The 10,897-nt window shown below is 38.7% G+C and overlaps 1 protein-coding gene across 1 annotated transcript; it reads left to right on the top strand.

Annotated features, from left to right (window-relative positions):
• Window positions 1–3,475: 3,475 nt before the first annotated feature.
• Window positions 3,476–10,715, top strand: SNRPF (small nuclear ribonucleoprotein polypeptide F). Its single transcript, XM_057742705.1, has 3 exons — window positions 3,476–3,606; window positions 5,464–5,589; window positions 10,202–10,715. Exons 1-3 carry the CDS (start codon window positions 3,604–3,606, stop codon window positions 10,268–10,270), a joined length of 198 nt encoding a protein of 65 aa, XP_057598688.1. The 5' UTR covers window positions 3,476–3,603; the 3' UTR covers window positions 10,271–10,715.
• The last annotated feature ends 182 nt before the right edge of the window (window positions 10,716–10,897 follow it).

Here is a 10,897-nt window from a genome sequence, read left to right as displayed (position 1 = left end):
GAGCAGGGTGACCACACGTTGAAGAAGGAATCTTAGTCCCTGGGTCACCACTTGGAGAAGAGCCCTAGGTAGATCAGGAACACCTGTTTTGGGCTTTACATGAGTGAAAAATAAACTTCTGTTAAGAAAGGTATAAGGACTTATCTTTAATATATTGAGCAATAGTTGGTAATGGAATGTAAAGGAGAAAAATAAGTGAACAATAGATGTGTAGGACAATAAGCTAGATTACTAAAGAAATGCAAAAGCATCTAAATATGCTCACCCCCCTCAAATATTTTACAGTGAAATTGGGAGACTATGATACACACAAAATTGCCAAATTAATGATGCAGACAGGAAATTCTTCTTAAGCATTTGGGATCCCTTTGCCATAGTTGGGGTGAGAAGAACTTACATAAAATGAGGCCAATTCAGAACAAGAAGATTAGCTAGATTATAGACTAAAAAGGAAATTGTCAGTTTAATTTCAAATTACTATGAATAGAATTTGTTAGATCTAGTAAGAATTTCAAAAGATACAGTAACAGAACACAAAGCATTTAGTAAATTTAGTAATAGATAACATTATAAATACTGCATTCCACCACCTTGCCTCCATAAAAGCAAATAATTCCAGTTCCAATTCTCTGCCATTCAGTTATTCTATTCTTCTGAGTGAGGAGGGTGGACACCCTGCTTCCCTTTGTTTTTGGCTTCACTATATATGTTTTTAGACTGTTTGAAATGGTGCAAATTCTTCAAGTCCAAGTCTATCATTTATTATTTATTTATTCAAGAAATTTTCTATTACATAAGGGAGCCTATTATGTGCTATGGAATGAAATGTAATAGCAACAAAAGAGTTAATGGACAAAATCTTTTTTCTCTAAAATAGAGTGTAGCTAGCATTAAAACAAGATAGATGGTATAGAGCCATGTGACAGAATAACGACCTGGGAAAGTTTAAATGAAATCTTCAGACCCAAAGTGCCCATTTGAATTGGATCATGGAGATAAGAATTTTCCAGGCAAAGCAAACAGGAAAGGGATTTCTAGGTGGAGAGAATATCATGTGTAAGTACACAGAGCTGTAAAAAAAACATGACCTGTGATGGAAAGGTGAGATTTGTGGTTTGTGTGACAGAATGCAAAGACATAAAGCTGGAAAAAAAAAACTTTGGCAAGGAACTTGTTTTAGGCTGCTGGTAATGGGAACCAACAAAGGCAGCAGGGTAGTACATCCAGATTTTCATTTTGTTTCGGAGAAGGAGATGTTAGAAGTACCTCTAGCAACAAGGTGGGTAACAGATGAAAAGTAAAATAATAAGCTTATATTTAAAAATTTGATTCACTGGAAACATTTGAGGGATGAGGGAGGTGGGGGGACTGTACAGTATAGGAGACTGTGGGAGAAGTTCTATGTGGTTTTGTTTTGTTTTGTTTGTTTTGAGAACAGTGAAGTCCCCTTCTGTACAGATGAACTTCCAAGTGCCTGTATGATTAGAAACTTTACTCAAAACTCACCACTGCCACCCTGTGGAAGTACGGCAAAGAACCGAACTGTTTGAAGTCAATATTTAATGCTGGTCACTCTCACAGATGTGGAGAACAAACATATGGACACCAAGTGGGGAAAGCGGGGAGGGTTGGGGGGGAATGAATTGGGAGATTGGGATTGCCATATATACATTACTAATAAGAAAAAAAAAACCAAATTGTACACTCTAAAAAAAAATATTTAATGCTGGTCATCCAGCTGAGGGCTTCCCAGCCTTTTTACCCACAATGGGTTTTATTATCTACCCTCCCCTCAACTTGAACCTATGATTTATGAAACTAAAAACCATCATTTGTTGACAATTTGCTTTCCCATTTTTATAAATCAGATACATATATCAATGCCAATCAGAGCTTCTTATCCATGATTATCAACTAGTATTTATTTGTATTTTGAGTTGATTTCATTCTAATTAAAAGCAAAGACGCATGAGGTTTTAGTCAGTCTTATACAGTCTCTATTAAATAAATGTACAATTTGTTAGTTGTTTTGCTTATTTTTTAGTAATACAAATAGTTTGTAAAGCCTCAGTACTACCTGCAAAGTGATCCAAGTCTATGGCCTCTGTTTATAAACCATTAATCTAATCCAGTGGTTTTCAACAGGGGACGACTGTGCCCTCCAGAGGACACTGGGCAATGTCTGGAGACATTTTTGGTTGTCACAACTTGGAGGGAGAGGGCTGCAACTGGCATCTAGTTGGTAGAGGCTAGGGATGCTGCTACAATACATGCATCCTACAATACCAAGGACAGCTCCCACAACAAGAATTGTCTGGCCCAAAATGTCAGTAGTCTTGAGGTTGAAAACCTGGATCCTGTCCAATCCCTTCATTGTATAAATAAATAAAATGACACCCAGAACAGATAAATGACTTTTCCTTTTATTTAAAAAAATTAATTTTAAATTAGGCAATACATTAAAGGATTCCAGATAGAACATATAAAAATGTATACAGGATTGAACATTTCTCCAAAGACATACAAATGGCCAATAAGAACATGAAAAGATGCTCAATATCATTAGTCATTAGGGAAATGCAAATCAAACCCACAGTGAGATGGTTTATTATTATTAGGATTACTAGGATGACTATGATAATATTTTTTTAATGGTAATTAAGTGCTGGTAAGAATGTGGGGAAATTAGAAATCTCATACATGGTGCAGGCATTCTAGAAAGCAGTTTGGCAGCTCCTCAGAAAGTCAAGTACAGAACTATCCTGTGAGCGAACAATTCCACTCTTGCATTAGAAGGTTTAATCCGTGATAGCGTAAACATCCTCCACCTCCTGAGCAATAAATGCAGTATAAAGACTGTAGCGGGCCTCTGCTCGCAACGCAAAAGTAACGGGTGGACAGGGAGACCACCACACTCTATTCTAGACTCCACCTGACCTCATCTGAAATATATTCTATACTTGACTTTCTTCGGTGGGTTTCACCTCCCTTAGTCCATCTAGTCTTGCTTCTCCCACTTCCTCTGAAGTGCGTTGAAATGAGCATTAAGCATCGCAGGCTAGAGAGAAGGGGACCGGGGCAGAGGAGCCCCCACAGCACAGATTCTGTGGGAAAGTGAGGAAGAAACTCGAGAGCCCCAAACTCGTTCTGCCAGGTGTACAAGGACAAAGGAAACCCCAACTAGCCAAGCTGGCGAGAAATCACATCCACTTCACAGAGCACACAGTGACCCCTCAGAGGGAGGCGAGCAAACGAGAAACCCGAGCCGCCTCCCTGCCTCTGCAGCCTCGCAGACATCTTCCAGGCGGAGTGGAGTAGCAGGTTTCTGCTCGCAAGGCGCGCAACCGGCTCGGCGCCGCTGGTTGCTAGGAGACATTCCCCAACCACCTCCTCCAGTCAGCACGCGTCTCTTTGCATCCAATCACAGAAGCCAGTAGAGCGGTAGTCGGAGGTGAAAGGTCAGGCTGCAATTTGGCGGCCATTTCTCTTGACGCTCCGCGGCTGGGCCCCTGCTGTGGCTACTCCAGTCACGAGGGTCGAACGACAGCCGGGTCGGCGGCGAGTAGCCCGCGGCATTTGCCCACTCCTGCAGCAGTAGTCGCGATGGTAAGGAGAAAGAGAACGGCCAGAGTCCCGTGAGAGAGGGGGGGAGGGCGGGTGACCAGCCTCGCCGGGCCTGGTGGTTGGTTCGCGCGTTTCCCATTCATCCGCGTGAGGCGCCGTGCGCCGGGTGGCCGGCCCCTTTCCCCCTGCTCTGAGTGTGTGGGGCGCGCCCTCCTCCCGATGCCCTCCCCTCCCCAGGAGTGCCCTTACTCCCTTCCCCGTCTTCTTCGTTTGAATCTGAGCCTGAGGTATCCTCGCCGCCTGGGGCCACAGGGTGGGGGTAAAAATGCAGCGGTTGTTCGCGTCCCGCTCGTCACCCTCCAAAACCCGCTTTCGTCCCGTGATGTTGGGAGGCCCCGCGGCCCTTTGGAATACAGAGCCCAGGCTTTGAGCCCTCTTTTGTTCGTTTAACAAATGTTTACTGAGCGCCTGCTACCTGCCAGGGCCAGGTAACGTTCTAGGTGCTAGGAATGTAGGGCGAAAAGTACCGATGCGGACCCTGCTTTGGTTACCTCAGTCGGTGTAGGAGACAGACATTAATCGAATAACGGTAGATATATAATTTAGGATAATGTTAAGTGCTAAGAAGGGAGCAAACAGGATGCTGTGAAGGGGCGCCGTGGTACGTTAGAAGAGTTGTTGGGGATGGCATCCCTTGGAGGAGGGATTTCACCTGAAACCTAAATACAGCCCCTTAAAGAGCAAGAGGAAGCGTGTGTACACCAAGCTCGGGGAACAGGAGCAGTCTCTAAGGCCGGAAAGAAAAGCTGACTAGTTGGAGGAATTGAGAGAAAGCCACAGCCGCTTGCAAGGGTAGTGGTTGTGAGACAGGGTCAGGCAAGTCCTCTTAGGCAGGATTAGGAGGTCTGGCTTCTACTCCAAGTGCAATTGGAAGCCATCGAAGCATTTTAAACGGAGATATGACATGATAAAAATAATACTTGCCGTGTGGCTAATAAGTTGAAGAAAGGCAAGAGTGAAAACTGGAGACCCATTTGAGATCACTCTGAGTGTGCTTATTCTACAGGGGTTTAGTAGCCAAGTTGCTTGGTTGTTTTCTTTCTTTGAGCTGATGAGTGAGCAGATGAGAAAAGGAGAAGTCTGAATTCACCAGGGTTACTATTGGTTTGCTGAATAAACAGACATTAAGTGATTGCCCATATGTAGGAGGCACTGCAAAGAAGACCAGTCCTAGCTCCTGGAATTCAAAGTTAAGATCGTGGATTGTGATCTGCTTCTGTTTCCTTCTGTAGCCTTTTACAAAACTAACTTGTATGTCCCTGAGATCCCTTGTTGATTCACCCTTCCCTCCTCTTACATAGGTACCCCCGCCCCCATCAGCCCTTTTCCCTCTGGAAATACCTCTCATCCTTTAACACAGAGGCATTACTTATTTCAGACAACCGTTTTCTTTTAACCCAATGTAATAAACATATCTCCCCTTATTACATTGCAAAATAATTGTCTGTTTGTATATGTTTTGACCCTCCCCCTTCCCATTGGGCTTGAGGACGGGGACTGTCATCTGCTTTTTCTTTTCTTTTTTTCTTCTGCCTTTACCTTTGTTTCTTTATGGCTTTGGAACAGTGAGTGATGCATATTAGATATTCAGAGTTTCTTAAGTGAACAATGAACACTTCTATAAGTCTTGATGGATGAAGATGAGATTGTCTAACTGGGTATTTAAATTTCTCTGATGCTCTTCAACAAAAGTGAAAATTATGTAATAAAGCGAAAGGGAATCGAGTTTTGTTTCATTTGGCTACCACAGAATATTGGTGATTTGGTAAAGACAGTAGGTAGTGGAAGCCAAGCTAAGGGAAAATAATCAATTGGGTTCTTTTTTTGTTCTTTGTGCAGAGTTTGCCCCTCAATCCCAAACCTTTCCTCAATGGATTAACAGGAAAGCCTGTAATGGTGAAGCTTAAGTGGGGAATGGAGTACAAAGGCTACCTGGTGTCTGTAGATGGCTATATGAACATGCAGGTAAGCTGAAGACTTATAAAGATCATTAAATTGTATTTAATTTTCTTCACCTGAGTCCTCAAAGGTGTAGTGTGACTTACAAAGATATAATTAATTTAATTGACAAACATAAAGCAAAATTCAGGAATAAAGTCAAAGCCAGGGAGGATGTTGTAACTTTGATAACTATGTATGAGGCATACTAAACCAAAATTCAGGCACAGATTTACTCCTAGTGGTTAAAAGTAAGAAGAGCTTAGACATTTGTTCACAATGCCATAAGACAAATACACTAGAGTTTGCAGAGAAAACAAAACTTTTCCCAGCACTTAGCTCTGAGAGAAACTTTTCAAGTGAAATTCTTAAGTCTTCTGATGAATGTTAAATGTGTAACATCAAAGTAATTTGATTAAAGCAGTTCTTGAGGGAGAAGACAGACTAACCAAAGGAATTGATGAACTGACTACATGTCTGTTAAGCTAGCTTCTGTAACTCTTTCAGCCAGGTTTTATTTTTTGTTTTTAATTGTGGTAAAATGTGTATAACATAAAATTTACCACTTAACTGTTTTCAAGTGTGCAACTCAGTGGCATTAACTACATTCACATTGTTGTGCATCCATCGCCATTATCCATTTCAAAACCTTTTTATCATCCCAAAGTGAAACTGTTATTAAACAATAACTCCCCATTCCCTTTGCCTATTGGTGAACACTATTCTTTTTGTCTTTGTTCTCGGTACCCCATGTAAGTGGAATCCTATAATATTTGTCCTTTTGCGTCTGGCTTATTTCATTCAGCATGGCGTTTTCAGGGTTCATCCATGTTGTAGCAGGTGTCAGAATTTCATTCCTTTTTATGGTTGAAGTAATATTCCATAGTGTGTAGCAGTTCCTCAGTATCCTTGGGGGATTGGTTCTGGGACCTGCCTGGTATGCTGAAATCCACAGATGTTCGAGTGCACAGCTGGCCCTCCACATCCATGGTTCTCCATCAGCTCATCCATGCAGTTTCAGACCTGTGTTGTTCAAGGGTTGACTATATATACCTCATTTTAATCATTCTTCTGTTGGTGAATATTTGAATTGTTTCCACCTTTTGATTATTATGAATAATGCAGTCAACATAGGTGTACAAATATCAGTTAGAGTCTCTATTTTAAGTTCTTTGGGGTCTGTATCCAGAAGTGGAATTGCTGGATCATACATTAATTCTTTGCTTAAGTTTTTGAAGAACTGCCAGATTGTTTTCCACAGCAGCTGCACCATTTTACATTTCACCAACAATGTACAAAGGATCCAGTTTCTTAACATCCTTACCAACTTGTTATTTTCTGTTTTTTTGGGTGTTTTTTAAAAAATAGTCATCTTAATGAGTGTGAAGTGGTGTCTCCTTGTTTCAGTATGCATTTACCTAATGATTAGTGATGTTGGAGTCTTTTTATGTGCTTATTGGTCATTTACATGTCTTTGGAGAAATGCCTATTCATGTCCTTTCCCATTTTTAAATTGGGGTGGTTGGTTTTTTGTTGCTTAATTCTAGTAGTTTTCAGCCAGGATTTTGAAGAAAGAGTTTGCAGTTATATTTTCCTGAAGCTCAGGTATTTATGTGATGGAGTGATGGCTGATGAATGAATAGGTGGTCAATCCAGTCGTGACTCCAGGTATCCATACTGGTAGTGCTTGTAGGCAGTATACTAATAGGAACACTTATAGGCCCAAAGCTGAGATTTTCCTTAAGACTTTACCACCTGAACAGACGGTGCTCAGGTCCCCAAAGTTCTTATAGAGCATGGTTTTGGCCTGGAAAATTTCCTAAGCAGGAATCATTTACCAAGGCCATAGGAAAATTTGAAGACTATACCCATTGTGCTGAAAATGTTCCAAACTTAAATAGTGGTGATAATTAAACAACTTTATGAATATACTAAAAACCACTGACTTGCACACTTTAAAAGAGAATTTTATGCTATAAGAATTATAACTCATTAAAAGAAAGGAATAAAGAATACCCATCAAATATTTGGTTTTAGAAGTAATCTACCTTCCTAGTGAACCTGCCAGACTTATGAAATGTATCTCTCAGTAACTAACCACATTGGTGATGCTTTTGAGTTTGTTCACTCAGTGAATATTGAGAGCCCATTATGTGCCTGGCACTATGAATACACCAGTGGACCAAACAAAGTCCTTATCCTCAAGAAATTTATGTTTTAGTGATGTAAGATGGTAATATGATGTGATGTGATACCAGGTAAGGATAGATGCTAGGGAGAAAAAAAAAGCAGAAATAGAATAGAGTGAGAAGAGTGTACAATATTTGGTAGGATAGCCAGGGAAAGCCTCTCTGAGGAAGTAAATTTATGCAGAGACCAGAATTGAGTGAGCAGCTGAAGAGAGTATCTAGGGGAGGAGGATCCCAATTTGAGGGGACAGCAAGTTGCAAAGGCTTTGTGGCAGAAACATGCTTTTTCTGTTCAAGGCACAGCAGGAAGGCGAGGGCAGAGTGAGTTACTGGAAGTATGATAGAAAGGTTGGAATGGTAGTCATGGAAGGCCCTCTAAGTGGTAGTAAGAATTTTGGATTTTATTTAAAATGTGTTAATATACAAACAGCCCATACAACTCTATCAAAAATAAAAAAAATTAGAAAATGGGCAGAAGATCTAAATAGACATTTCTCCAAAGAAGACATACAGGTGGCCAACAGGCACATGAAAAGATGCTCAGCATCACTAATTATTAGAGAAATGCAAATCAAAACTACGATGAGGTTATCACCTCACTCCGATAAGAATGGCCATCATTTAAAAGTCTACAAATAATAAATGCTGCAGAGGGTGCAGAGAAAAGGGAGCTCTCCTGTACTGTTGGTGGGGATGTAAATTGGTGCAGCCATTATGGAGAACAGTATGGAGGTTCCTTAAAAACCTAAAAAGTAGAGTTACCACATGATCCAGGAATCCCACTCTTGGGCATATATCTGGAGAAAACTCTAACTCAAAAAGATACATGCACCCCAGTGTTCATAGTGGCACTATTTACAATAGCCAAGAAATGGAAGCAACCTAAATGCCCATCGACAGATGAGTGAGTAAAGATGTGGTGTTTATGTATCTCACACACACAATGGAATATTATTCCCCCATAAAAAAAATGAAATAATGCATTTGCAGCAACATGGATGGACCTAAAAATTACCATACTAAGTGAAGTAAGTCAGACAGAAGACAAATATCATGTCCTGTCACTTAAATGTGGAATGTAAAAACTAATACAAATGAACTTATTTACAAAACAAAAATAGACGCAGACATAGAAAATAAATCTATGGTTACCAAAGGGGAAGGAAAGGGGAGAGACAAATTAGGAGCTTAGGATTAACAGATGCATACTACTATGTATAAACTAGATAAACAACAAGGACCTACTGTATAGCACAGGGAATGATAACTATTCTCAGTATCTTGAAATAACCTATAATGGAAAAGAATCTGAAAAATGTATGTGGAACTGAATCACTTTGCTATGCACTGAAACACACAATATTGTAAATCAGCTATAGTTCAGGTTTTTAAATTGTGGTAGAAGGCCTTTGGAGCATTACTGTACAAGTTAGAAACCAGTTAAATGTTGATGAACATCTGCCAGAAATAATTACTTTAAAAAAAATTAGTTGATGTTAATACATTATTTCTGAGAGCTGTTGCATGCAGAACTAATTGTTGGCAACAATTTCAGACAAAACCATATCCTCTGAGTGTAAGAGGTTATTCTTTGTTCTCTATAGGAGAAGGAATAATAGGCAGTAGCATTATTAATTCATTAACATGTTTTAAATGCCTTACCTTACGTCCTCTCTAAGCCCTGTTTTTCTTTCCCTTTGCCCATTTGTCTAGTTAATGAAGGAAACTTCCCTGTTTCCTTTCTCTCTTGTTCATTTCTTTTGAGTCCCAGTAGCACTGATTGTAATTTTTTAAATTACAAGTAAAGTTTATTACACCTATATGTAAAAGGAAAGCTAAACATTTTGATGTAAAATTAGAAATAATAGAGTTCTCTAAAGTAACTATAAAGGTCACTCTTAATTATTTAACCTCCTCTTAACAACTAATTTTTTCCTGTTTATTAATACATAACTTTTAAAAATCCTTATTCAGTTCTTTCGTTTGGTTGTTGACTAATATAAGAGTATTTGGTATTTTAGCCATAGCTTTTGTACGTATTGAGTTCCTCAATATGATATAATACTATTGCTTCCAGAAAAGTTAGTTTGTTTCTTTAGAACTGAATTATTCACAGCTTATTCATAAATTGGAGACTGTCTTCCTTGACACGTTGTTTTGATGTTTAATAGAAAGAAATACTACATTATTGAGATATTTTAAAAATTGTGGAGAAACGAGCTTTATTATATATTAGTTCTACATTCATCAATGTGAACTTTACTGAGTGTTTATATGAAACCAAAAGTACTACAGTGGTAATAGAAAGCTAATTTTCTAATTACTGTAGATAAATGTGAATCATTGGTACCGAAAGGTCTCAGTTAATAAGTTCTCTCACCAATATTAGGTATATAATACTGTTTTCCTCTTGTGTGATTATACTAATATATTTTCTTTTTTATTTAAAGCTTGCAAACACAGAAGAATACATAGATGGAGCATTGTCTGGACATCTGGGTGAAGTTTTAATAAGGTAACAAAACAGTAGTAGTGTGTATAAGGAGTTACTGGTAAACATTAGAAATACCTGTTTAAATAAACTATTAGTACCCAATCTCAGAATAACCTTTTTTTAATCACTATTAGTTTAACATAATATTCTACAACTAGACTTCAGGAGGCTTGAAGTTGTTAAACTTGTTAAAGCAGATTTAAATATTATGGAGCTGTTCATTCTTAAGGTTTCTCTAATATTGATATTGAACTTTCTAGCTCTTAACTGTACCTTTTTCAGTGGTTTTAGTTGCAAGAGCTTGGTTTTGAATTTTAGGTGGGTCTGGCTGCTGTTAGGGATTTGTTTTATACTTATTTTCTAGAACTAGTTTCACACCTCCAAATTCTAGTCATTATTCCCTTTGAAAGATCATAAAGATACCATTTTATAACAACCACATGGTATAAAAATGAGGCCATGTGCTCTTTAACAAACCAAAGGTAAATTTTTTTAAAAAAGGAAAGAAAAGATGTATTGTAATTTTTCATTAATATTTTTGTAATGAAAAAATCTAGTAAAAGTAATAATTCAGATCTTATATGGTTTCTCGTTGAAACAAAAAAATGGACTGTTTTTCTGTTTACAGGTGTAATAATGTCCTTTATATCAG

Source organism: Hippopotamus amphibius, chromosome 7 (assembly GCF_030028045.1).
Source record: "Hippopotamus amphibius kiboko isolate mHipAmp2 chromosome 7, mHipAmp2.hap2, whole genome shotgun sequence".
Lineage (NCBI taxonomy): Eukaryota > Metazoa > Chordata > Mammalia > Artiodactyla > Hippopotamidae > Hippopotamus > Hippopotamus amphibius.
This window is presented reverse-complemented; position numbering and strand designations above follow the sequence as displayed.

Excerpts from the sequence above, each read along its gene's own strand:
- SNRPF (XM_057742705.1), top strand. Across the intron at positions 5,590-10,201 it reads ATGGCTATATGAACATGCAG|CTTGCAAACACAGAAGAATA; the intron begins GTAAGCTGAAGA and ends TTTTATTTAAAG.